This window comes from Oreochromis niloticus, linkage group LG22 (genome assembly GCF_001858045.2).
Source record: "Oreochromis niloticus isolate F11D_XX linkage group LG22, O_niloticus_UMD_NMBU, whole genome shotgun sequence".
Lineage (NCBI taxonomy): Eukaryota > Metazoa > Chordata > Actinopteri > Cichliformes > Cichlidae > Oreochromis > Oreochromis niloticus.
The window spans coordinates 33438840-33466529 of record NC_031985.2 but is presented as its reverse complement, the minus strand read 5'-3'; the positions used below and the strand labels follow the sequence as shown (position 1 = coordinate 33466529).

General features: G+C 41.2%; 3 protein-coding genes across 5 annotated transcripts in view; 2 read left to right on the top strand and 1 right to left on the bottom strand.

Annotated features, from left to right (window-relative positions):
- Window positions 1-1556, bottom strand: part of pkib (protein kinase (cAMP-dependent, catalytic) inhibitor beta) — a 29247-nt gene extending 27691 nt beyond the window's left edge. The window contains exon 1 of the mRNA XM_013270492.3: window positions 1233-1556. The gene's annotated coding sequence lies outside the window, so the exon portion shown is untranslated. The remainder of the gene's footprint in view (window positions 1-1232) is intronic.
- Window positions 1557-3650: 2094 nt separating this feature from the next.
- serinc2 (serine incorporator 2) lies at window positions 3651-14012 on the top strand. The gene is made up of 10 exons (XM_003443748.5): window positions 3651-3804; window positions 6497-6658; window positions 6843-7030; window positions 7197-7276; window positions 9073-9210; window positions 9537-9706; window positions 11718-11808; window positions 11956-12109; window positions 13050-13265; window positions 13349-14012. Exons 1-10 carry the CDS (start codon window positions 3766-3768, stop codon window positions 13485-13487), a joined length of 1377 nt encoding a protein of 458 aa, XP_003443796.1. The 5' UTR covers window positions 3651-3765; the 3' UTR covers window positions 13488-14012.
- A 2172-nt stretch (window positions 14013-16184) lies between these two features.
- hivep3a (HIVEP zinc finger 3a) overlaps window positions 16185-27690 on the top strand; it is a 60939-nt gene continuing 49433 nt past the window's right edge. For 2 of the 3 annotated variants that reach the window (XM_005450704.4, XM_019350971.2), the window contains exons 1-2: window positions 16185-16360; window positions 16736-16848. The gene's annotated coding sequence lies outside the window, so the exon portion shown is untranslated. Of the gene's footprint in view, window positions 16451-16735; window positions 16849-27690 lie in introns of all 3 variants that reach the window. The other variant, XM_005450705.4, reaches the window with a different exon arrangement.

Here is a 27690-nt window from a genome sequence, read left to right as displayed (position 1 = left end):
CACTGGTTTGAGACCGCATTGCCCACACAGTGTGATTGACAGGTATCACTGAATCACAGAGACCAAAAAAAAAAGCCCCACTGGTGCCAGCTACTGATCAGAGGCCAAGAACTGAGGCTGATTCTCAAACATGACCTCATGGTGATGTAATTACAAGAGGGTGAGATCATAAATCAAAACCAAGTGCCTTGGAGCTAAAATGACTTTTAAAAATGGGGAGGATCTGCTAACACCCAGGCCGACCCCAGACTGCAATTTTTTTACCTGACATTGTACAACTATGATTCACTACAGAGCTCGTGCAAGACGATGCAACACAGAGAGGCAGGCAGTCAGACAGGGTTTTAAATCCTGAGCTGTTTTGGGAACATTTTTAGCTTCACCAAAGCAAAGACTGAGGCTTGTTCAAGACCCTTTGCTCACTCGTGGGTCTGACACACATATGAATGTGAAATGACGGTGTGCTGAGGATAAGGACAAAGATAGCAAGGCTATTAAGAGTTTAGTAGATTAAAGGGTTTAACAGTGTCACCTGTTAATATATAACAGGCAGGTATGAAGCATTATGAAAGATTAATTTTAGTGAAGGTTTAGAGTTTACAGCCTCTCGTAGTGGTGTTTGTGGTACATTATGTATCTTTATCCTTATGAAAAAAAAGGTGTCTTTTAAAATGAAACCAAAAGCCTGTTCTCCTACGAACATTCATCCATGTTTTCAATCATTTTAAACGCAGCCTGAGAATTATCCTAACACTTCATGCCTGAAGGTCACAGTTTACCCACCTTTTAATAAACCAAAGCAGATAATCCAGCTGCCATCAACCTCTCTGCTGGGAGCCTGTGGCATTTTCATATGAACAGCTGATGCGCTCAGTGGTACCAGCTCATACGGAGGTGACAGGTATGCTGCTGGAGTTCACACCTGTCAACGTTTATAATAAGGTGCTGTTCGGTTTGAACGAGCCTTCTGCTGGTGCCAGATGTGAGTGCTGCTGGCAGATAAGTCGATTGCTCCTGTTGCTTTCTCTCTGTCTTTTTTTAACCACTTTCGGTGCACATAATGGCTCCAGCATGCCACACTGATTCCACCCTGCCTTTAATCTATGGAACCAGCAGCTTTCCTCTCCTGCAGTCTGACTCTAAGACGGAGGCACATGAGCAGGCAACAGTCTGCTGTCCTACCTGTGGAGCAAAACAGGTGTAGGTATATGTGCGCAACGACGAACACTCACCAACTGATTTCAGTGCGCTTCAGGCGAGGGGGGGTAGAAGGGACCTCCAAGGAGTAAGAAGTTGGAATTAGCCACCAGCCACCATCTTCCGCAGGGACGAAGAAGAGAAAGTGCGCAGTGTCAGGGAGTCCGTCCGATACGACACACCACACCGCCTCATTTCAGATGACAGCGCCGGACCCGCGGCATGGTGGACTAAATGATGAGCGGTGACAGCACACGGACAGAGGAGCGCTTAACTGCGCGCTCAGCAGCGGCAACAAGGAGGCGGGTCAAGACTCACGCGCTTAGGCCGTAGGATACAGGAAGAGAGGGGAACTCGGCCTTCAAAATAAGAGCAAGAGCAAGCGTTAGCAAAAGTGGAAGACTGATTCGCAGAAAGCACGATCTGACATAAACAGAAAGATTAATTGAATATATGGATAAAAAAAAATAAAGCAGTACTGAAGAAAATTATTACTTGTAATGTCAAGTAATTTTACACTGACAGCAAATCCGCTTTGTATTTAATGGACGACAGTTATTTGTTATCATTATTATTATTATTATTATTATTATTGTTATTATTATCATTATTGTTGTTGTTGTTGTTAATAATAATAATAATAATAATAATAATAATAATAATAATGATACTAAGTTAAAGGGCAGACATGTCCAGCTGAGTGTAAGGAGGTGCAAAGTGCAAACCAAAACACAAGTGTAAAAGAAAGGCAGCCTTACATAATAACCTTTGTAAGCATTTGGCTAGGTATCATTTTCTACTTACCAAATAAATATTGACCCTCTTCTCTTCCTTAATTTCTGAAAAGCCTTCATGGCAAAATTATCACAGATTTTTAATAATCATCAAATTAACACAAACCAATTATCGTGATCAAAACAGATTCTACTTCTTAATATTATTGAGTTTGCCTTCTGTAATCTGAATCGCTTTATTTTATTTTGAAGGTACACTGTGCTACAGTTTCCGTTGTTACTTTTCTTTTCTGTGCTTAGTCTTGTGGTTCAAAGGTTTGTACCATTGTTTTATGAGTGAGGGGTGCGCCTTTTTTATACGTTTAGGTGATCATAAGCAGTATCGCTTGTTTACATGCCCTTTGACTAAATCAGATAAGTCCGCCATATGTCTTCAGTCCGAAATACCACAAACATTTCAATCCTTCCTATTGCAGAGATTGCAGTAAGACTGCAATATGCATGCCAAGGCTGTTTATTGAGGCTTCCACCTTAAAACATTAAGAGAAGAAGAGCGATGCTGTAATAGCAAAGCGCTTTCTGAGGTTGTTTTAGTCAACAGGCAATTTTACACTAAATATTTTGTTCCGTGGACCTCTTATTATGGCATCAAATGACATCTAGAACAAGTCTAATGACAGGACACGGAATGTTTGGAAAAACATCGGATTGATTATAGTCATGATTTTATGTATCAAAGGGTTTGATTTGAATATATTTTTTTATCTGGTAGAGAAAGCAAGTGTGAAGAGGCAGAAAATAGATCCTTGCACCGTAACAAATTACTCACAGCTGAACACCTTCACTGCGTCCCTGAAGGTCAGGCACACAAACAGATGGAGGTTTGCACCCTACTGCTTTAAACTCACTGCCCGACCTTCACAGTTTTTTTTTTTATTTACGTTTTATTTTCTTTTTTTTTTAAATTTGTGCTATAAGCTGTAAAAAATCAAATAAACATTTATTTAACATTTCTTTACCATAAAGACATTAAATGTTAAGGCATTTAAAGGAACGCTATAAAATGATCAAAAATGGATGACGATACAACACCCTATGGTTTTAGAGAACACTCATTAAAACAGACACGATGTACAACATAAAAGGGAACATGTTTTTTATGTAATAAAATCATTGTTAATAATAATAATAATAATAATAATAATAATACTATTTCACATTGTCTTTCTGTTTTTTTATTGACTATTCTTTTTACTTGGCCATAGTTCACTGACAAATTTAGTAGGGAATTCTAAGCAATCGTGACGTACATTTTGGTTTAGGTGTTTGAAGGCCTGTAATAGACGGGCGTTTTCGCTATTGCCCATTACCACATAATTGGTCACATTTCTGGAGGGACAACTCACGGATCCAATCACAATAGGTTTTGAATGGCCAAAAGCCAAATATCTGGTTATTAACAGTAACGCCCAAGAGAAAACTGTACGCGCAGTTTTACCCAATTTAGCCAAGCAGTGCCGGAAGTACAGTCGATTGGCCGTCAAAGTAAAACAGAGCAGCTACAGTTTTAACAGCAACAGGATTATTTGTATTTCACATGAGGGTGTAAACTAATGCAAATATGTATGAATAACTGAAATATTTGTGTTTTCAGTTATGGATTATACCTGAATTGTGTACGTGCAGACAAAGCACTTTTAATTTGAAGATCTCGTGCGGACGTCAGTCAGTGTGTTCCGTGTAATTGACCTGACCCCATTGTTTTGCGTCAGTTTCTTCCTGAACTTTTCGAGCTTTGAGGACTTTTATCGAGACTGTTACGGAATAAAACATCATGGGTGCTTGTTTGGCTCTGGGTTCACTCGCAAATTGTGTAAGTATACATTTACCGGCTGTCGTGTTGGCAAATGAAATAGTTTTTAAACGTCTTTATTTATTTGTTTTTGGCTAATTCTTTTGCCTTGCTCTACTAGGCAGGCCGACATTAGGCATTGGTAATGACACAACTTCAAGTGAAACTGCTAAAATTAGATTAGTTTCCTTTAGCCTACTGGCAAACTCACCACTACACGTGTCCTGTGACTTTTACTTTGATCTTATACATTCTTTAATGTTCTAAAGAAATCTGTGCTGGATAGTTGAATTCGAGGGACGTCGGAATTATCAACTTTCTGAAGCGTTTTAGCAGACAAAGTGAGTAACTTGGTTTAGTGTTTTAGAGTGATGATGGAATGGTGCGCTTAGACTCGTGGAGAAAGGTTTGCGGTTACGACCCACATCATTTCAGTCAGTAAGTCAGTAGACGACGCTGCTAGCTGTCCAAGGTGGAGTTTCGCAGATCTAAAGTCACGTGCACCGTTAAAAAAAAAAAAAAAAAAGAGCATCACTGTTTGTGCTGTTCATGTGCAAGTGATGATCTAGTTTTTGAGACTTCTGGCACAACATATTGTGATGAAAACAAACGTTTTTAATGAGCTGTTCAAACTGAAATCAAACGTAAGTGAAGACGTCATTCAGTGGGAACTGATTAGATTACCCCTCGGCAATTTGAAGATCGTGATCTGTGTTTCAAAGCATATACAAAACCTCCAAGACAACGTAATTTTGAGCTTTTCAAGCGCTACTTTAACATTTTATTTGTTTATTTTAACTGCCATATTCAAATATCGGATCCAGGGTCGGTAGCTATAACACTAAATCCTGTCAAAGGTTGGAACATTTAAAGTAGCAGAGATGGTTCTGCAAGGAAAATGTAGCGAACGAATGTCCTAAAATAAAATCCAAGCTTGCAGCTTTTGAACTTTTGACTTTTTAACACACTCAGATGACGTCACTTCCCCATCGCGGTGTCACCTAAAGCAACAGTGGTGTGTTTTGGGCGCAGGAATACGTTGTGATGTGGTGGACCATAGCTCACGTCAACCAAAACCGAAACTTTTTTTTTTTCATTCTGATGACCGCATTTGCCATGAAGAGGAAATCATTCATGCTGTTAAGGACAGCGTCTGAGATTTATTGCAGTTTCTAAGAGTTGGAAATGTGGAAATGACTACAGTGTGAAATATAGTACAGTATTCTGATTCCAAGAAGCCAGACATTGCTTTTTCACTCTCTTTGTTAGTCCAGTCGTTGTACCTGTTTATTTAATGGGGAGTGTTTTGTTTTTTTTTCTTTTTTTTGGGGGGGGGGGGGGCTTGTTTTTTTGGTTTGTTGACACACTAACGCTGACCTAAAATTATTCAAGCATACAAACGCACCTCAGTCAGAGAGTTGAACCAGTTTTGTGTCTACACATAACAGATACATTAGCAAAGAAAACAACTGCCAATTCCTGGTCTTCCTGGATAAAAACATACACTACCAGTCATGGATTGTCCTCCCCAGAGCTCAGATCTCAACATTTGTGAACCAGCGTGGGATCATCCTGACAGGAAACAAAGTAAAACGCTGGCTACATCCAAAGAAGAGCTTTGAATGACCTTCAGTAAGCCTGGAGAACAATTGCTGCAGATGAAGGAAATGACAAGATAGCCTGCATAAGAGAGATGAGGCTGTGTTAAAGAATGAAGGTGGTCATACCAAATACTGCTGTTCAAGCTGTTTCTGGCAAAATCTAAAGAAATTAAGACTCAAGACTTTTGCAAAGCACTATAAGTGCTATTGTTTTAGTGCCTTCAGTCACTGAAAACAACAGTGCCATTTTACACTGCTTCATTTTATCCTGTAAATGGTGCCCCAAAATATGACAATTTTCTTGCAGTGACTCAAAAATTGAAGTTGGCTCTCTTTCTGGAACAGAGAGTAGAGTTTCCCCTTTGGCACTAAATCCACCTTCTGGAAGAGATTCTAGGTGTGCTGAAGTTTGCCATTCACCTTTTCTCATGTTGTACAGTAAAACCAAAATATTTAATTAGCTGACATATGCATGGTAAACTTAGCAGGTTTCTTCTGGCAGTCTTAGAGAAACTTCACGATTAGGTTTAATACATGTGTCACTGACTTGGTCAGCTGTTCAGTTCATGCTGTTTGTTGCCAGCGCTCTGTGGCACAGGCCCGGCTCAGCCGTAGAAACCAAATGCTTTTCAACACAGCTGCAGTGTTTACACCCTGGGCTCGTGTCCTCTGGAGCATGCTTATATTTAGTGAAGGATGGCTGCTCTCAGCTACAGTCTCTGCCTCGGTGCTTCACACACCTCTCAGCAGCACGCGCGTGAATCATGCAGAAGTCCTGCGTGATCCGGTTTGCAGCGCCGGATCAGAAACAGACAGGAGGAGAGATTTGTTATGGTAGCGTCTCTAATCACAGACTTGATTAGTACCACAGGAAGGAAAAAATGACTTGTCGTTGCTCTCCTGAAAACATGCAGAAGAAAGAGAAAGGTGGTTGCCCCTGACAGCAGCAGCAGTATCTTTTTTTTGTTGTTTTTGTTTTTCCCCTCTCCTAACCACAGTGTTTGCAAGCCATGCATGCATTATCCTGATTATCCTACACCCCCCGAGTCCTATCCCTGAGTTGCATAAAATATGAAGCTGTCCTGATATTTCTCTCTTTCGTCCTTCTCCAGGCATCCTGTTTGTGCGGCTCGGCCTCCTGCCTGCTGTCATCATGTTGCCCTTCCACATACAACTCCACCATCAGCCGGCTGGCCTTCTCCTTCCTGCTGCTGCTGGGCACGCTGGTGTCCATCATCATGATTCTGCCAGGCATGGAGGAAAATCTTAAAAAGGTTGAATGAGATTTAATGGCTATGAAAACAGTTTATTAACCGCTGTAACCATCAACACAGATATTTTAAAGTGACCTAACTGGATGCTTGAATTGGGTTATTTTATCCTGATAAATCTAGATGAATCACTTGTACCCCACCATTGCCCTTTCACCCTTTAATTTCCTATTTGTGTTCACGTCAGATTCCAGGGTTTTGCGTCGGCGGTTCGAGCATAATTGGCATAGAGAACAAGGTAAACTGTGACATCATCGTGGGCTACAAGTCTGTGTACCGCATGTGCTTTGCCATGGCCTGCTTCTTCTTCCTCTTCTCCATCATCATGATCCGAGTGCGCAGCAGCAAGGATCCCCGAGCAGCCATCCAGAACGGGTTAGTGCTGCAGCTTTGTTTTCTGTGCTCCACGTTGTCACAGCATGCTGCACTCTGGTGGCCAATCGTGGACACTGCACCTTTTAAGAATGCATTTACACAAACACTGATAAACCGGTTTGCTGTGTGTACATAGATGAAATAACATTGATTTTTTTTCCCTCAGTTTCTGGTTCTTCAAGTTTCTGGTGCTGGTTGGTATAACTGTGGGAGCGTTCTTCATTCCAGATGGAGACTTTAATACAGGTATGGTTTTAGCCACAGTGAGGACAGTTCTGATAAAATTAGAGCTTGAATCTTAATGCCTGTAGTTAAACTTTTTAAAATTCTGTGAAAATGGAAACTTAAAGTGGGGACTTATATTAGTATGCAGTTAAATACTAGGGGTGGGTTTTAATAATCGATTCATCAATTAAAATCGATTCTAGCTTGGATAACGTGAAATCGATTCATTAAAATCCTGAATCGATTTTTTAATATAAATTTATTTTGCCCGAAACGCCAGGAAATTTCAACAACCACCAAACAGCTAAGACAGTAAATGAGAGCAGGTACACGGATTCTGCACAAGGACGTAAACACACAGCGCGGACCCGCGGATCAGAATCAGTGAGATGTCGCCTTTGTCACCCGACGGGCGCTACCGCTTTAAGCGGCTGCGCGCGCTCCCGCGGACGGCAATCACTTTCTGGCAGACAATCACTTTTTGGCACAACAACTGCACGGACACGGTCGGGGCTGAAAGTCGACAGCTCACTGATTCTGATGTTTTGGCGGGTCCGCGCTTTGTGTTCACGCCCTTTTTGCGCTGATTCTAAAGCTGTTAGTTTTATCTCTCTCCAAACAATATTGACTGAACCAGCAGCAAAAGAAGATCCAAACTACGCTTCACATAAACATCGTTATGAAATCACTCTGACTTTTACTGTTTTGCTTCCACCATGCACAGGTCTCGCTCTCTCTCTCTCTCGCTCTCTGTACTTGAAGAACAGTTTCCCGTCTAAAAATCTGTTTTCTGCATTATTCGCTTGCTTGTTACGCACAAGTCTACTGTTGTTTACAGCGCTGTCGGCCGCTGTTTTTTTTTTTTTTTTTTTCGTTTTACATACTTCCGAAAAGAAAACCTAATTTCTGCCGTTCAATACTGAACAAATTTAAACTTTTAAAAATTATGCAAAATGCAAAACGCTTAGCCGTGTCTCTAATAAAACCTCTGTAACATCAGAGGTAACGTTCATGTCGATTAATGGTTTTCTTTCGTTTTTGATGTACTGCAGAATACTTTTATAAAATCCCAGGCCAGGAAAACCACCTTCATGTTTTTCTGTGTTTTATCTTCAGCTACTTTGACACAAAGGCATCTGATGTGACGCTCACACCTTTGATAAAGACTTGCGTGTGTCAGCTTCCTTTTTATAGATACAAAAATATGTAAATGTACTGATCTGAATTATAATATTTCTGACTGTCAAAATTTCCCAGATTCAAATCGAATTTAATTGAATCGAATCGTGGATTGAATCGATTCGGGACCTTGTGAATCGGAAACGAATCGCTTCAAGAAATCAGTGACGATACCCAGCCCTATTAAATACCATTGTCTTCTTTAGTGTATTAGTCCATAACTGATGTAGAGTATGACATTCAGTAGTATCTAGATTTTTTTTTGTGGTATGTCTAAAACTTGGTATGAACCCAATAGTCTTGGCATTAATTTCCCACAATGCTATGCAGCATTGACAGATTCCTGGACAGCGACAGAGAAGAGAGCTGAGGTCTAGCGTCAGTAACTCATCAAATGAAGTCTTTCAGTATAAAAGTTTTAGCTTTGTTGTGATAGATCTTTCAGAGTTGTTTATCAGTGCAGGGTTTATCTCAGATGAATTTGCATTACCATGGAAACATGTCTTATCTTTTAGACCTGATCAGATTTTAATGACGATGCTCCTGATCCAGATTCATGTTGTTGTAAACAAATGTCTGTAACACCACACAGAGCAAACTTGTGGAATCTTAAACGATCTTGTTCTGTCTGCTATAAGTGTGGTATTACTTCGGCATGGTGGGCTCCTTCATCTTCATCATCATCCAGCTCATCCTACTGATTGACTTTGCCCATTCCTGGAACCAGTCCTGGCTTGAGAAGGCGGAGGAAGGAAACACCAAGTGCTGGTTTGCAGGTATAATACTACCAGATCTTCAAGTGATAGTTCTGTGGAGAAACTGGAGTTTCCCAGATAGGGGATAATAAGGGATATTATCCCCTATGTAAGATCAGGCTATGTATATACTACATGTACTACTTTTTCTTTTCCTTAATCACTATACAGATAATTTATCTACATAAAAGCCACTGAACTAACTTTGAGGTTGTGCTGTAAAAGTCTAGGATTTTGATCAAGAAGCTGATACTTTCAGGTTCAGTGGGTCAGTGTTACTTTACAACCCAGCGACGTGTCACTTTAAAATGATTGTCTCTGATTCTGTTCTTCTGTTGCCCCCACAGCTCTCCTCTCCGTCACCTTCATCAACTACGCTTTGGCTTTTACGGCCATTGTGCTCTTCTATATCTTTTACACCCAACTTGACGACTGCACAGAGCACAAAGTCTTCATCAGCCTCAACTTCATATTCTGCATCATTGTGTCCATTGTGTCCATTCTGCCCAAAGTCCAGGTGATGTAGAAACTTGAGGAGATAGACATTAAGAGACTTCTATAATTTACAGAAAAAGCTGCTGCCATATTAATGTGGTGGCCCTGAGAGGTCAGATGGATTGCAACTTAAGAAAAAGCTTGCAAAACATGACGGCAGTGATTCTGGAGTCGCATTAACACCACGGACCAGCTGCAGAAATCACAGAAAGGATTGCACTGAGATACACTTAGAAGAAGCTGAGGGTTCATCAGTATTGTAAGGGACAAAAATATGCAAGTTTTAAACAGATGATTCATATAACACCATAGATACATTTGCTATTAGCCATTTACTACTAGCTTGTCACTTCCACAGCTGTTCCGTCAAGTTGCTGTCTCCCCAGAAACGCTGAACGCAAAAACACCGTTTTGTTTTGTAATTATCTTTTTCCTTCTCTCTTTCCAGTGTGTTTTATTCAACTTCCATTGTGTTTTGTGTGCTTTTGGAGCGCATTTCAGGGCTGCCCTTTGTCACCGGTTCTGTTCATAATTTTTATGGACAGGATTTCTAGGCGCAGCCAAGTGGCGGAGGGCTTTCACTTCGGTGGCCTCAGAATCTCATCTCTGCTTTTTGCGGATGATGTGGTTCTGTTGGCTTCATCAGGTGAGGGCCTCCAGCTCGCACTGGAGCGGTTCGCAGCCGAGTGTGAAGCAGCGGGAATGAGGATCAGCACCTCCAAATCTGAGGCCATGGTTCTCAGCCGGAAAAGGGTGGAGTGCCCACTCCGGGTCGGGGATGAGTTCCTGCCCCAAGTGGAGGAGTTCAAGTATCTCGGGGTCTTGTTCGCGAGTGATGGGAGAAGGGAGCCGGAGATCGACAGACGGATTGGTGCTGCGGCTGCAGTGATGCGGACGCTGCACCGGTCCGTCGTGGTGAAGAGGGAGCTGAGTGTAAAAGCGAAGCTCTCAATTTACCGGTCGATCTACGTCCCTACCCTCACCTATGGCCACGAGCTGTGGGTAGTGACCGAAAGAACGAGATCGTGGATACAAGCGGCAGAAATGAGCTTCCTCCGAAGGGTGGCTGGCCTCTCCCTTAGAGATAGGGTGAGAAATTCGGCCATCCGGGAGGGGCTCAGAGTAGAGCCGCTGCTCCTCCACATCGAAAGGAGCCAGTTGAAGTGGTTCGGGCATCTGACAAGGATGCCTCCTGGGCGCCTCCTGGGTGAGGTGTTCCGGGCATGTCCCACCGGGAGGAGGCCCCGGGGCAGACCCAGGACACGCTGGAGAGATTATATCTCTCGGCTGGCCTGGGAACGCCTTGGTGTTCCCCCGGATAAGCTGGAGGAGGTGGCTGGGGAGAGGGAGGTCTGGGCTTCTCTGCTTAGGCTGCTGCCCCCGCGACCCGGCCTCGGATAAAGCGGATGAAGATGGATGGATGGATGGATGGATGGAGCGCATTTCTATTTGCAGTGCATTTGACCTCTCAGGGCCACCGTATGTTAAAGCCCCGACAACTTCACTGAAGCATTGTCTACCGATCACTGTGCCGTAGCAAAGAAAGTGAGAAGAAGTTACTGAAAAGACTTTCTTCATGCGAAAAGATCAGTAATCGGGCGACTAATTCAGCCTCTTCCAGCTGTTAGTGTAATATTAATCAGTGTTTCATGTATATCCTTCCTCTCAGCAGTTTTTCAGGTTGTGATAATATTTTTTTAATAGTTTAATTGTTTGAGTTCACTTCTAACTTCAGTTACTTGCACTTTATTTTGATTTTATTGGATAGTCAGATTTGTGTTAATGATAAAATGACTTTGTGGGCTGGTACTATGATGGTGCTTCACTCAAACTGCATTTTTACAAAAACAATATTCACTAACTATATCTAACTGCTGTGTACACACTCACTCAGATGGATGTAGCAGGGGCAAGCTTGGTATCTTGCTCAAAGACAGACATGCAGACTGCAGGAGCAGGGCCACACCGCTGACCTTTTGATTAACAGACGCTGCCTTCTTTTCTAATGTTTGGCTTTCTCCACATCTCCACAGGAGGCACAGCCCACCTCAGGTCTGCTTCAGGCTTCCCTCATCTCCCTTTACACCATGTATGTCACCTGGTCAGCCATGAGCAACAACCCCAGTAAGTCCAGTAATTGAGTCAGTGTAGTCAAAGCTAAAGGAAACAAGTACACGTGTTTTTACAGCTACATACTCTTGTGGTCTTAATGGAGATGTTTCTAATCACTAACTGTTAGTGCTCACCTAAATTCCTGCTTTCCCACCTCAGACCGGAAGTGTAACCCCAGCCTGTTGAGTTTGGTCCAATCCAGCAGTCCAACTCCAGCACCAGGACCCACCTCAGCCCCCGGCACCACCCAGTGGTGGGATGCGCAAGGCATCGTGGGATTGATCATTTTCCTGTTCTGCACTCTTTACGCCAGGTATTTTACTGCTGCTGCTGAAAGAAAAGAAGTGTGTGATGTATTATCAAGCTCTGTCTGTCAGTGGTGTCATAAAATATCAAAAATGCTTCAGATTGAAGAAAATCAACATGGCTAAACACACGATTGTGTTGATTAAGCAGTGGAAGTGTAAAAAAGAAACCCTGCTGTTCATCCAAATGACTATACTGGATTATTGTAGTACATAAATGCTACTAGCTTTTAAAAAAGGACAATAAAACATATATGGAAGCATAGAGGATGTTTAAGTTGTGCTGCTGCTGATAGAAATTTTCAAGCGAGGTCATTGAGTCAGTGCAGGAAGAGAGATGAGCAGTAGCAATAAAGAGGATTCAGAGTCTCAGAATGTAAAACTTTAAGTAAGCCAGCAGATTTTACCAGCAATCTTGACTAAAACAGATTAGTCAAGTACTCGCAGTAGGTTCATATTTACTTATCAGATAGGTTCAGTGTTGTAAGCCCCAACCACCAAATTTCAGAAAGTATCACCTCCATAAACAGAAAACCTTTATGGGGTTAAAAGTTCATGTGACAACTGAGAGAGAGACAACTGCAGAATACATTTCTTCTTCGGTAGATACAAAACGACCCATCAAACATGCTGGTGAATAATGGAATGGCCAAAAATATAATTATTTGTTTGCATGTGGCATTGAATTGTTGCTGTAAAAAATTTACTTTGTAATAAAACACCTTTATACACTTTGTAATACACACTTGTGTAAAACACACTTTGTAATAAACGCCACAAACTCCACACAGAGAAACGTAGAAAAAAAATACATTAAAAATCTAAATATTCACTTAGTTCAAAATGGAAACCAGTTCAAAACCAGTTTGTCTGCATCCACAATAAGAAGCTGCTGAAATGTGCTGCTGTCTGTGAAAAGTGAGTTTTTCATGCTGTTCCCCATCACAGCATCCGCTCATCCAACAATGCTCAAGTGAACAGACTGATGCAGACTGAGGAAGGTCAGGGTCTGACCGCCAGCGAAGAGGCCCCGGCGGAGGAGGACGGAGTCCGACGGGCTGTGGACAATGAAGAAGATGGAGTGACCTACAGCTACTCCTTCTTCCACTTCAGTCTCTTTCTGGCCTCGCTCTACATCATGATGACACTCACAAACTGGTACAAGTAAGTATGTCCTGTTTGCTGCCGCTACACCTTAAAGAGGCTCGCTTCTCTCCCAGTGCTGACTGTCTCTTGTGATTCTCTAGGCCTGATACTGACTACCACGCCATGCAGACCAGCATGCCAGCCGTCTGGGTGAAGATCAGCTCCAGCTGGATCGGCTTGGGCCTCTATCTCTGGACTCTGGTGGCTCCGCTGGTGCTCCCTGACAGGGATTTCAGCTAAAAGCCGCCGTCTGCCTTTTTGCCATTTGCACCTTAAGTAAAGAAAGCTTTTGCTTAAACTTGTTCTGCTTGGATGTTGTACAGAAACAAAGAGCTTAAGAGCTTTAATCACATTCCAGTTTGTCACCTCAGGTAATTTTTCCTCATTCTCCACTGTTGCAAATATAATTGAAAGCACTATATGCCTTTTATAGGTCATTATCAAATGAATGCTGATTTCTATGGGGAATGGTGTTTCACTACATTTACATCATACTTTTTTTAATCATTGACTCTGTTTCAGTTTGATGGGAACATGTTTAGGTTTCTGAGATGTATTTGAGTTACCCTTTGTTTTTTTCACACTTTTGTCCATTTCACATATTGTGCCTTTTAAATGTTTTGCACATGAAATGGTCATTCTCAATTTATTGATATCTGTAAAAAGTTTTATGACATGTAGCTTTCACTAAAGTTGCTTCCTCAACCGGCTGATTTGTTTGTTTGTTTTTCAATGTAAGTAATAAAGCTGACATTTTTTTTTTAACCTGTATGCAGTAATATTACTGTCCTGCAGATGGTACTGTTCTCCCTTTAACTCCAGCACGATTGGCAACATTGTTTGATTTTAATTACTGCAAAATCTATAAAGATGTGTTGTACTTTTATATATAGACTTTTTAAATTTTATTTATTTATTTATTAGGCTTCAAACACTTTATGCTGCCTGCTGAACTCTGGCTGGCAGGCATTTCCAAATGCTTCACGGTTCGCTCTCCATTGATCACATGGTGCTGCGACGATGTTATTCACTGTGTTCCTTCTATGCGGGATTCTCTTGTCCAGCACAAACACAACCATTTGGCAAGTAGTGGTGGGGGAATGTGCGTTTTCCCATCACAAGATCAGCCTGAACAAGCTGCTTACACACAACTGTTTATTCAAGTTATCTGTTGGGGATGAGCAGCAAGTGACTGGCCTATAAAGTTTTGCCTGGAGATTGGACAGCAAATTTTCTCTTCACTATTCTCATTTTTAAATTTTTTTCAAACCACACAAAAATAAGATTTTCTTGCACTCTGGGTTACTCACACCCTACCTCCTTTTTTCCCTGCTACATACACTCACTGTCCTACCTCTCTCCTGACCTCTTCGCCACATACTGACAAGGTTTGGAACCAAAAATTTCAAATATCGATTCCTCACACCATAAGATCTGTTGCCACTGATTATCAATCCAGTTCTTGTGAAAAAGAATTTGAGCAAACTGCACCATTCTATAGCAGGTTAAGTTTTTAATAGTTACATAATACCAAAACACATATGTAAACAACATTTATTTAGGGCAAAATAAATGGATATTTTAAGCTCTTAGCATAATTTGTTAAAAAACAAACCAAAAAAAAAAAAATCACAACATGGCACAATAACATTAAGCCAGTGTTCCCATAAGGCTGACAGGTAACAGCTTTGTTGACATAGGTCACTAAACAGGTTAATTTGCCGCAATAACTGGCGCTGATACAGTCTGCACACATTAAAAACCACAAAATGCAGAATTTATGGTCAAAGTTGTGATTTTGTGAATTGATCCATATTGATGTGGGTGACATCCACAGCTCAGCTATGAGCAGCAGGCCAACCTAATGCTGTTATATAATGCAGAATGAGGCGCTGATCAGTTGCATAATCCAGTTATAGGATCATGCTGTCATTGGGGACTCGCTGCTCTCCTCTCCCGGTAGTCCTTTGGTATTCTCAGCATTTCCCTAGGAGACCCTTCTCATCATCGTCATCACCATTGTCAACAGTGACTGCACCCCTAGTCTTTGGAGGGTTTGAAGAACCTGGCAACCCATGTGAAAATAAACAAAAAATACCGCCCTGGAGCCCTGTGACATATTTTAATAGGCAGCCCCAGTAGTCTTCATTGTAGGACTTTCACCACAGATCCAAGCTTGTGAGGACTAAACATCAGGATAAAGGAAGCCCTCCTTGAGTAAAAACATGTTTAAAAGTTTCACATATTAAATTTCCGTATTCAAATCAATAAAGTCAAATATGTTTTTGCATAATTAATGACTGCAACTCTCCTGCTAATGAGACTGCATTAAGAATGAGATCATTCTGCTGACAACCCGTTTAGATTCTCTAAATCTTATTTTGTCATTTCACTATTTTGTTTTATTTTGAGCTGTAAATGCAGTGCGAGCCACTCAAAACGGAAAAAAATCCACATTCTTTGATTTAAAACAAACAAACACACAATAACGAATATAATATTTATGCCACATATATATATATATATAAACTCTCACGCGTCAGGAAAGAAATTAAGTAGTTTAACATGAACGGAGTTTGTTTGTCTAATATTCTTGGGCTGTAACATTACTGTAAGGCGACGGGTCTCCTGGTAGCGCGCCTGGGTTTGTGTCTCGCGCTCCAGCGGTGGCATGACGTAGCCTTCAGTTAAGCTCGTCTTAATAATAAACACGCAAAGCGGAACTTAAGCGACTAGATCACCAGAATAACTGCACGGTCGGATTTTATTGCTATTTATTAGCAAAACCTGTTTTACTGGTCCACATATACTTCTTAATAAGTTACAAATGATTATATGTTCAGATGACTGGTGTTGCCTTAATTTTTGCTTCACTTCAGAAATGTTATGACTGAAGGCAATTGAAGCTGTTCTTGCTTTCTTGTGCTTGTTTGTTTGAAAAGCAATGGCCGGAAATACTTCATTTTTAATTTACCGGACATTGACAGCAATGATGCTAGCGTGATGGCAAATTACAGCAAGAGACCCTTCTCAATTACAGCGTACACTTTTGGGGGAATTCGCTTCGTCCCGCTACAACTACCGCATCTGGACTGGACTAATTACGTTAGCGGGTAACAACTACGCTTCTTCTCCGCCTGGTGTGACACAGAAAGCTTCTGTCCGAGTCCACGGGTTAGGGAGCCGGAATTCGGCAGCTGGAGGTGTTACGATAAATTAGCATAAATACTATTATCTGATGTGCTGTATGAGGTGTTACTGAATTATGCTAGTAACAAGCTAGCTAGAATGGCATGTGGCGTTTCCGGTTTTAAATGTGACATTTGGCTGTCATGAGTGAAGCTTTAACCTAGGCCCGTTGACTTTGGTTTTTTTTTTTTTTTTCTCAAACAAACGTTAAAGCTATCGTTTGTACATAAAATAAGCGACGATTTATTTTCGTCCCGTCAACGCCACAAGACTAATTGCATGCATGTTTTCGCTTTTAGTTTGAACGCAAATCTGGTCATTTCCTGTCTCCTCTCGGACAACCTCGGTTGACTTAACGCAGCTGGTGAAGCCGTGGACGCACCGCAGGGAAGTGAAGTTGAGCATCCTGCAGGTAATGTAAGCTCATATATGGTGTCAAGGGGGCGTTGTTTGAAATATTACCATTTGTTGTGCTATTTTAGTGAATTTGTAGCATTGTACACGCCGTTGCTGAATAGTTGTAATCCAGCGTGTTTTTTCTTGTCGCTATTTGTTGTGAATGGTAAAATAAAAATATAGTCAACATATGGTGACTAGCACGGGGAGAGCAGTCGGAGGACGCTTTCATGCGTTTGTAATGTTTCCTGCTCGCACGATAGAAATATACGCGGCTACCTGAGCTGCTGGTGGGCTTGCCCATTCCCAAAACTGGCTTCATTCATTGTCTGCGAGAGGGAGGAGGTGATGGTGGTGAGCTGCGGCAAGTCGGTCAGAAGTGAACATAAAGGGACAGGAAGTGCATTTATTTCAGCCTAAATAAACGCCTTGTACCGTAGAATACGTGGGTAACTGGGGTTAAAAGCAGCTGAGTGGTGTTAAAATTGTGTGTGAAGTGAACAGCGCGGAGCTGTGGTTGGGGAAAAAAAAAACACGGGAGGAAAATGTTTGGGTTTTTTTTTTTTTTTTTTACGACGCCGTTTTATTTTGAAATCACGTGGATGGTGGGGTTTTTTTCAGTAAACTTGACACTGAACGTAGTAGCTCACCTTGGCTCTGTGTGTGGCATTATGTGGAAAAATTGGAGTGGTCTGCCTCTGCGTGTCCTGGGTGTTTTGCCAAATCTGTATTTCCTTGTTGTGGCAGGGCTGCGGCTTGAAAACGCTGCTGTGCGAGTATTCAGTGCCTTAAATCGCAACAGCTATTTCCTTTCACCCAGTCACTCCATTTAAAAGCCCCCCAACTGGCTCTTTTACACAGGTGTGAATCACTGCTCATGGCTTGTTATTGATTAGTCAGTGTTTGAGTCGGCAGCGCGTGATGTTGCTCGGGGCTTCAGCAGCTCTCTGCGCCTCGTTTGTAGCAAACTAGCCTCCATTCAAAAAAATCTGGCACTTCAATATTTATTAATTCTTCTGAAAGTGCGCATGCTCAAGAACACGACGTTTCTTTCTCACTTTTTTGTGGTCAGTGTAGCATCCACCTACGAGCACTTTTATTTCCATTTTTTGTGTAGAAAGACAACCCTGTATGTTCAGGATCCCCCCCCCCCTCCACCTCTCCACCCCATTATTTTATTTTATTTTTTTTTTTTTTAATGATTTTCGTCATACCGTTGTGAGCAACATGGAGTAAAATGCGAGATTTTCTGAACGGACTCTGGCTACACGCAACGGAAAAAGGCTACCCGCTGCGCTGTCTGCATAACGCCTTCCCCTTGCTCGGACATTTCTGCATAACCTGCTTGGCAAAGAATCCAATATGACATCATGCGTGAGAAGAACCCCCCCCCAAAAAAAAGAAAAACAAACAAACAAAATCAAAGCACCGATAATGTTACATAATCACAACTGAGCTTAAATTGGTGGGCTTGATTTGTATGTCAGTGTGGTTGCCAAATGGATAAACTTTACTGTCCCTGTGTTGTATGTTTGGATTTCTGTAGCACCAGTTGCTAATTACTAGTTGAGATGAAAATGGTGTGTACCTACAAAAGGGCAAGATTTATTGTACTGCTCAGAGCTAAAAATGATGCTGGATTCCAGGGCATCTGGGGACAGCTGTGGCTGCTGACTTTGCTACAAAAACAACAGTGTTGTTAGTTAATCCTTCCAAGACAGCATTTCTGGAAGTAAACTGGAGCTTGGGACAGTGCACTGGTTCAGTATTTTTTTTTTTTTGGGGGGGGCAAAAATAGTCACTGATTATGTAAATCCAATTGTTCCTTCAAACATTTCATGTTATTCCCTTTTACTAAATGACTGAATTGGGGTCCAGTTTTTGGTTGTTTTCTTTTGTAACCTGATTGTGAACATGTATTTCTGCTCCTGCTGAAGTGAAACATGTTTCTAGGAAATACTAATGGATCACAGTCATAAATTAATGCTCATCATGAGTCAGGCTGGGTAAAGCAGCTTGCTTCATAGTTTCGTTTTTACAGTCCAGCCCACGGCACATTCTTATCCTTTTAACACGCTGAACCCAAGGCTGCTTCTCTCCATGTGTCTCACATGGTCATGTCTCGCTTTGTAGTGAAAGGGTCAGATTTTTGGCATTTCCTGGAAAGGCTTCATGTCAAAGCCTTGGGGCTGTGACTGTGGTTGTTTATTATAATCTTCTCTTCCCCCTGTGCTTCACCTTGTGAAGGGTGCGCAGGGGACACAACAGTGCAGCACTGGGTCTTCCAGCAGTCAGTTGTGATGCTGCGTGCCTGCATCAATCACTCACTCACTCCCAAGAGGAACAGAGGTAGCTCCTGTCAGTTATAGGATAAATAAATGAAAGCACAGCTTAATAATTTTGAAGCATAAAGCTGTTTGTGTTGCTGTAAATATTAACTAAAGCCTCTTTTTGAAAGGATTCCCATTAATCTCATGTAGTTTAATGTGTGTCATGATCAGGGCTTAAAGTAGACTTTGGAACCTAAGATCCATGTTGTGCTGGAGCAGAGGAAAATGACTGAGTTCTGGTGTTCTTGTTTCATTTGTCGATCGTCCTGCACCTCTGACGTTTACTTCTCAAGGGATCAGCAGATAATTCATTAAGGTATAACACAAATGATTGAAAAATAATTATTATTTTATATCTGTTGCTTTGTTGTTCACAAAATTATTTAGTTTTATTTAATTTAGTTAATTCTGTTCAAGTGCAGTCTTGAGTCAGTTCATATCTCCTTCCAATGAGAAGATTTTTTTGTAATTTTTTTTTTTTAAAGGTGGCTTTAAGCAATTGTTCTCCTGGCTTTACAGAATTGGCTGCTGTTTTACTTATTTTCAGTCCAGTATCTGAATCTGACCATTTTCTGGGGAGCGTGTTGTTGTTTTTTGTTTTGTTTTGGGGGTTTTTTTGGTTTGTTTTTTTGCTTTCTTGTTTGTTTGTTAAGCTATAAAGGGTTGAACCTGTTTAGTGTATACACATAATGAACAATTTACACACTTTGTTACTAGCAGCATTTTGGAAAAACACATGAAAATGACAAAGATAACAGTTTGGCATATCTTGGCATGGTGTCCAGTGTCTTCTTAAAAAAATTTGAGGAATCTGGACAAGTGCAGGACAAAAGAAGTAGCAAAAAGTACAGCAGTATCTAAATGACCTCTCTGTTCACCAAAGCCTTATCAGAAATGGTCTACAAGGCACATTGTGGAACACTCAGTCATGGACTGGCCTCCTCAGAGCCTAGACCTCAACGTTACTGAAGCAGTGTCCTGGCAAACGTTACCCGTTGAATAACTTAGTATTTCTACATCTATTCATGGTTGGAAAACAGTTCCAAAATGAAACTTGAGTTCAGTGTTGCCTAGATGTTATTTGACTTTCTAGTAAGAGAAAATTTCTGTTCGCTAATTATTTTCTGCTATCTTTATATTAATTAGAATAAAATGAAATGTAAAAAGTTTCTCAGTAGACTGATTTTAAAAAATAGAAAAGTAGTCTATAATGCTTTCATAAATGTGGAGGAGATCACTTTAAGAGTCTGATGTGTTGGCATACCACAAATTAAATACAATTTAAATGTAGCAAATACTAGTCTGTATGCTTTTTTTCCTTTTTCTTATTTTTTTACCTAATAACACAAAATCATATGTGATCAACTCCTGTAAATACAGTGTATAATAGATATGAATATGCTTAGAAATCGTAATGTCACATTTTTAAAAGTTCAAATTTTCATGTCCGTAAACTCTGTTTTAAATTCTAATGGTTTAGGAGGCCATGCTCTTGGTAACGCCCACATGCTCAGTAAGGATACGGTAATCAATACTGCAAATCCTAATTTTGAATTTCAAAAGATAAAATAACGGCTTTGACAAAAATCAATAGGAACACTTCAGATTAACTACAATTTCCAGAGAGCCCTGATGGTGCTCAGGACACCCGATAACTAGCTGAGAGCAGCACCTGTTGAGCCTATAATTCAGTGGTGAAACTCGGCCTGTGTGTGTGTGTGTGTGTGTGTGTGTGTGTGTGTGTGTGTGTGAGACAGTTCACCTCTCCCAGTTGTACAAAGTAGATTTTACTCTTGGTCTTGAATAAACCTTTGATTATGAATAATTCATTACCTTAATGTGTAATTCTCCTGCAGTAGCAACAAACAAACAAAAGAAAAGGGTGGAGTGCCCGCTCCGGGTCAGGGACGAGTTCCTGCCCCAAGTGGAGTTTAAGTATCTCAGAGTCTTTTTCACGAGTGACGGGAGAATGGAGCGGGAGATCGACAGACAGATTGGTGCTGCGGCTGTAGTGATGCGGACGCTGTACTGGTTTGTCGTGGTGAAGAGAGAGCTGAGTGTAAAAGCAATGTGCCGGTCGATCTACGTCTCTACCCTCACCTATGGTCACAAGCTGTGGGTAGTGACCGAAAGAATGAGATCGCAGATACAAGTGGCAGAAATGGACTTCCTCCGAAGGGTGGCTGGCCTCTCCCTTACTGATGGGGTGAAAAGTTCAGCCATCCGCGGGGCTCTCAGAGTAGAGCTGCTGCTCCTCCACATTGAAAGGAGCCAGTTTAGGTGGTTCGGGCATCTGATAAGGATGCCTGCTGGGTGAAGTGTTCCGGGCATGTCTCACCGGGAGGAGGCCCTGGGGCAGACCGAGGACACCCTGGAGAGATTATATCTCGCAGCTGGCCTGGGAACGCCTTGGTGTTCCTCCGGACAAGCTGGAGGGAGTGGCTGGTAAGAGGGAGGTCTGGGCTTCTCTGCTAAAACTGCTGCCTCCGACAACGCAGCCCCAGATAAGCGGAAGAAGATGGATGGATGGATGGATGGGGGGTGGTAGTAATCTCATTGGATCAATGATACAGCGACACAAACCCACAATCGCTGTACACAACAACACAAACCCAGAAACGTATCTGAGAATGACAGAAGCGTGTCAGCCTCTGATGATGAATTTGTCCCTGAAAAGGGAGCTGCTTTAATACCCTTCAAAGCACAATACTTTAATGATTTTCTTGCATATTTTGTAAAGTCAAAAGACAAAACTTTTTTGGTTTTACCACTTAAAGCAAAAAAACCCCAAAAACACTTTTAGATCGAGCTGGGCGATAGAACGATAACGATATGTATTGCGAAATAACTTTTTCTCGATAGAAAAATGAAACTATTGCGATAGACCTCATCTCTCTCTCTTCCTGTCTTAAAAAAAAGAAAGAACAGCCAATCCAAATTAAGTAGCGCATAGCCGAACCAATCACAGCTGCAGTGTCACGTCACGTGACTTGTTACGTATAGCACAAGTGCCAAGCCGCACATGTGTATTTGTTTGGGAAGCAGCCAGCCGCCGTGCCGGCCGGTTAATGGAGAAAATGAGTTTGCCCGCTAGAGAAAAATCAACCGAGAGCTTGGGTGACCAGGTTACCGAAGAGAACACAGATGACGGTTCCAATGCCGGAGAGATTGTTGAAAGGAAGGGCCAGAGAAGTTCCGTAGACTGAAAGCACTAATTCGTCATCAAAAACAACCAGGAGAATCCCTGCGAAGCAACAACAGTCAATTGAGTTGGCTTTCTCCAGCGTCTTACCATATGACAAAAAAGCTAAGAGACATAGCGACATAACGAATGCCATAGCCTACTGTCTTGCTAAAGACATGCTACCAATAAACATGGTCGAAAATGAAGGATTCAAGCAGCTAATTGAGGTAATAGCTAAGCTATACAACAAGGAGAGATTGAGAATTTCCTTTTAGTTCTCAGTTTATTTGATATTGACAAAAGTTAGTCAATTTTGTCTGTTCTTCTGTAAAACAAACTAAGATTTATTTTTAGAATTAATATTTTGTTTCTAAGTGGAATTGACAATTTAGTAGTCTGTTTTGTTTGTTCTATTTTGAAACTTAAACGCTTTAGTGGCTGCCTTTTGTGTAGTTTGCGATATTTGCCTTTATTTATTAGGGGTGCAGCAATACTCGTATCGATATTGAACCGTTCGATACAGTGCTTTCGGTTCGGTACGCATATGTATCGAACAATACAACATTTTTTTATTTATTTTATCAACTTTTCTTCTGACGATGCTGTCTGTGTTGAGCGTTCAGTGGATCTGCGTTCGACTACTCCGCCTAGGCTGCACTGTCGAGTGCAGATCCACTGAGCGCAGAGCAAGCTAGCAAGACAGAAGCTAAGCTCGTTGCAACATGGAAACTGCCTCAACGCTACCCGAAATTGAGCCTTCCCCACCCTCATTCAGATCTGGCGTTTGGAGCTATCTTGGTTTTCATGTGAAGCATGACCCTGATGGTAAGCGCGTCATGGACAAAAGTAAAATGGTATGTCGGCTGTGCCATGCAATGCTCAATTTGTGGGAACTAGTGCGTCAGCGCAGTTAGCTTGTTAATGTGTTGACGCCATCCAGCCCCACGCACGGGGCGATCCGTGGTAACTCGTTAACGGAGATTTGCTGCGTTATGGCTTTAGTGTCATTTTAACGAGATTAACGCTGACAGCACTAGTGGGAACACAACGAATATGACTGCACATTTACGCCGACATCATCCTAGTGCAAAGACAAGTGGAAGCAGACAAAAACAACAAGCATGCATGCTACAAACTTTACCCGAGTCATTTAGACAGCCGTTAGCACATGATTCTCCTTATGGGGACCTGATATGTTTAATGTGCTGCTGAGAATATACCCCAGAAGAAGCGTATAGTATAGCTTTTATTTTGGAAAGAGCCATTTCTCTGTAATAAACTCTCTTTTCCAAAGATGAGTGATTTCTCGATCAGATAGATTTATTTATTTTTTTTATTATTTTGTTGTTTCAGCAACATTAAATTGAAAAACTGTACTTTTGAGTTAAAATATATATTTATAATTTTAATAAATGACAAATTAAAAAGGCATGAACATTTTTTTTTGTATCGAAAAAATATCGAACCATGACACCAAAGTATCGAACCGAACCGAACCGTGAATTTTGTGTATCGTTGCACCCCTATTATTTATCTGAAACTGAAGTCTCATGTTCCTTAAGTACATCTGCCCTGTTGAACTTATTATGGGAAATAAATATTTAAATCAAAACAAGCTGCTGATTATTTCACATTTTACTTGTGAGCAACGGCACATTTAAATCTTACAAATATAGTTATTTGGCTTATATCGTGATATATATCGTTATCGCCTGAAATGAAAAAAACATATCGTGATATGAAAAAATCTTATATCGCTCAGCTCTACTTTTAGATATCACCAGGCTATGAAGGCATGTCAGGAGATACTAGCAAGTAGTGACGTGAAGCTCAAAAGTAATGACTCATGCATGTACATGCATTAAAGCATGTAAAAGGATGAGCGCATTTCTGAAAGAAATTAACAAATAATACTGCACATTGGGGTGGCACAGTGACCTGTTACCTCACAGCAAGAAAGGTTCACTGCTTGAATCCAGTTGTCTCTGGGTACTCCAGCCTCTTCTCACAATCCAGAGACATTGAATTGGCAGTTTCTCTGTGTTAGCCCCGAGAAAGATTTTCCAGAGTGTAACCTTCCTTTTGCTCTATGATAGCTCAAACAGTTCTACACACTCAGTTTTTTGTTTGTTTGTTTGTTTGTTTGTTTCTTTAGAATGATTAAACTGAAATGAACCAGGATTATACAGTGGAGTTGTTTTCAAAGTCAAAAGACCTCATCTCACATTGGAAGATTTGCCATCATATATTGATTTAAAAAAAGATTTGTATACTCACATCACAATGAACTCAAAAATTATGTTGAACATTTTTTTTCCTGAGAGTACAGAAAAAAAATGTTGGAAAAAAGTATAAAAAATATTGATTTAAAATACAGCCCTACATGGTTCATTGAAATATTACTGTATGTTTCAGCCCTGTTGGTTCAGTTTTCATTTCCTAGAGATGATCTGCTGATAAGTTCATTTTCTTGGATACTCTATTTGAGTTGTCTTGTGTTTGAGTCATCTATATTGCCTAAAGGTAGTGTGTGTGTGTGTGTGTGTGTGTGTGTGTGTGTGTGTGTGTATATATACATTCTGTACCTCACAGAAGACAGAAGGACCAGCATGTCTAAAACAGCCATTAGAGAAGCATCGTGGGAAGTAGCTGTAGGTTCACTTATTATTGTCATATTATTAAGTGATGACAAGCAATGAAGTGGAAACATATGTTCAGGAACAGTATTGTTGACTACAGCTGTAATGCACTTTTATCCAGAACAACTTACCAAGCTCCTGATGTCTGCCAGTGTATCAAGCATAAACAAAACCATCATTATCACCATTATGCTGTAATTCCTGTTAGTTTGTAATGGATCCCTGTAGATTAGCGTCACTCCTATCGGGCCTGATGTTCAAGCAGGAGCATAATGGCCTCACTGTGGCATTGATAGGCACTAAGCCCAAATAGCTTTCACTGTCTTTGCCACGAGAGAGGGAGAGGGAGAGAACATGTTGAGTGGAGCTCAAAAGGCAAGGCACCCAGTTCTTAACACGTACAGTGGTGGTATGGTAAACATTTATGCAGCATGCAGAGTCTCCGTGGGTGTTATGAAGTCCCACGTTGTGCTGCTGTGTTATAAAATGGCACAGTTTTTGCTACGTGCTTTTCACAGGTTCCTCTGTTCAGCAAGGGCAGTGAAGCCAGCAAGGACAACATTGATATTCATGCTTCCTGTTCTTAAGGGAGTCACCAATGGGCACCTTGTCACTCAGGTGCCGTTCACTAGTGTCCTTGGTAGCAGGTGAAGTGTTCCAGGTTAAGAAGTCAAAATGTATTTAAACAAGTGTAGACTTCTTCATCAGGCTGGACCTTTTTGAGTTTAAATGAAAAAATAATTTAAATAGTATGTTAATCATGTAAGCATTGCATCTATTTGTCAATAAGTTACACGACTGAAACTCTGACTCTCTTCCACAGTGTTTCCTCGACTGGTTGGGGATGAGAGACACTCACCCCCAACCAGTCGAGGCAGATGGTGGCCCCTTGCTGAAGCTTTTTCTGCTGGAGGTTTCTTTTGTTAAAAGGGAGTTTTTCCTTCCCACTGTTGCCAAAAGCTTGCTCGTTGGGGTTTTCTCTGTATTATTGACCGATCCTTACCTTACAATATTAAGCACTGTTGTGCTTGGTGCAAAATAACTAAATGATTGAATTAATAGATGCCTGCTAAGCATTCATTAGGCTTTGTTTAATTTTTTTTTTTTTAATTATTCATCATCAATTTGCTTTGGTTTACTTTGGTAAAACACTCTGTCGGTAATGATAGGTGTTTGAACTCATCTTAGAGTGCAAATGTTTAGGAGCAAAAGCCCACACATGGTCACTTGACAAGATCAGCCATACAAAAACCCTTGTTGAATTGAAAAAGTAGCAAAATGTTGGTTGGTTTCAAACTGACTGGCGAGAAATAACCAATGCTCCTTACATGTCCACAGAATTTTGCAGAGCTCTGAACAGCCTGTAAACCCATTCATATCTACTGGTTTTGCCAGCGATATTAACTAGATGAGTGATTTTTGTTTATTCCAGTTTGCTGCAAGTGGGCTGTGTATTTTATTTTATTATTATTTTTTTTAAACTAACATTTAAACTACCATGGAAAAGAAGGATTACATATTAAGGCTCACTTAAAAAAAATGCAGTCACAACTAATAAACAAATACCATGCAGATAGCAAAAGGATATTTGTTACTTGAGATGTAAACCACAAAGATATTTCATCTGAGTTTTTTGGTAATCAGAGTTGTGATTTGCGCAATTTCAAACTGGGCAGCAGCACTCTAAATCTTGGGAATGGCTGATCATTATCATTCATTATCATCTTATCATTCTCTCATTGATTATTATGCTTAATTGTTTAATACATTAATAAATTTGCTGATTTTGAAAAGGGTCCATTGCCTCGAAAAGTTTCAGCTTCCATCCGTAGTTGTTGTTGTTTTTTTGTTTGTTTGTTTTTTTAAGCTCCAGACTTTAAAAAAGGAGGCATCATTGTCAGATGCCCGAACCACCTCAACTGGCTCCTTTCTATGTGGAAAGAACAGCGACTCTACTCTGAGCCCCTCCTTGATGGCTGAACTCCTTTCCCTATCTCTAAGGGAGAGGCCAGCCACCCTTCGGAGGAAGCTAATTTCCGCTGCTTGTATCTGTGACCTCGTTCTTTTGGTCACTACCCACAGCTCGTGACCATAGGTGAGGGTAGGGACATTGATCGACCGGTAAATTTAGAGCTTCACTTTTACACTCAGCTCTCTCTTCACCACGGCAGACTGGTACAGCGTCTGCATAACTGCAGCCACAGCACCAATCTGTCTGTCAATCTCCCACTCCCTTCTCCTGTCACTTGTGAAAAAGATCCCGAGATACTTAAACTCCTTCACTTGGGGTAGGAACTCGTCCCTGACGCCTTTTTCCAGCTGAGGACCATGGCCTCAGATTTGGAGGTGCTGATTCTCATTTCCACCGCTTCATACTTGGCTGCGAACCATTTCAGTGTGAGCTGGAGGCCATTGCCCGATGAAGCCAACAGAACCACATCATCTGTGAAAAGCAGAGATGAGATTCTGAGACCACCCAAGTGAAAGCCGCCTGCCACTTTGCTACACCTAGAAATTCTGTCCATGAAAATTATGAACAGAATTGGTGACAAAGGGCAGTCCTGGTAAAGTCCATCACCCACCGGAAATTAGTCTGATTTATTGCCGGCTATGCGGACCAAGCTCTTGCAATGGTTTATAAGGATTAAATGGACCAGACACCCCATACTCCTGAAGCACCTCCCACAGGACACTCGGAGGGACAC

Coding starts and splice junctions, on each gene's coding strand:
- serinc2 (XM_003443748.5), top strand. CDS start 3,766: ATGGGTGCTTGTTTGGCTCTGGGTTCACTCGCAAATTGT. Junction 7,277..9,072: donor AGATGGAGACTTTAATACAG/GTATGGTTTTAG, acceptor GTCTGCTATAAG/TGTGGTATTACTTCGGCATG. Junction 9,707..11,717: donor CCATTCTGCCCAAAGTCCAG/GTGATGTAGAAA, acceptor ACATCTCCACAG/GAGGCACAGCCCACCTCAGG.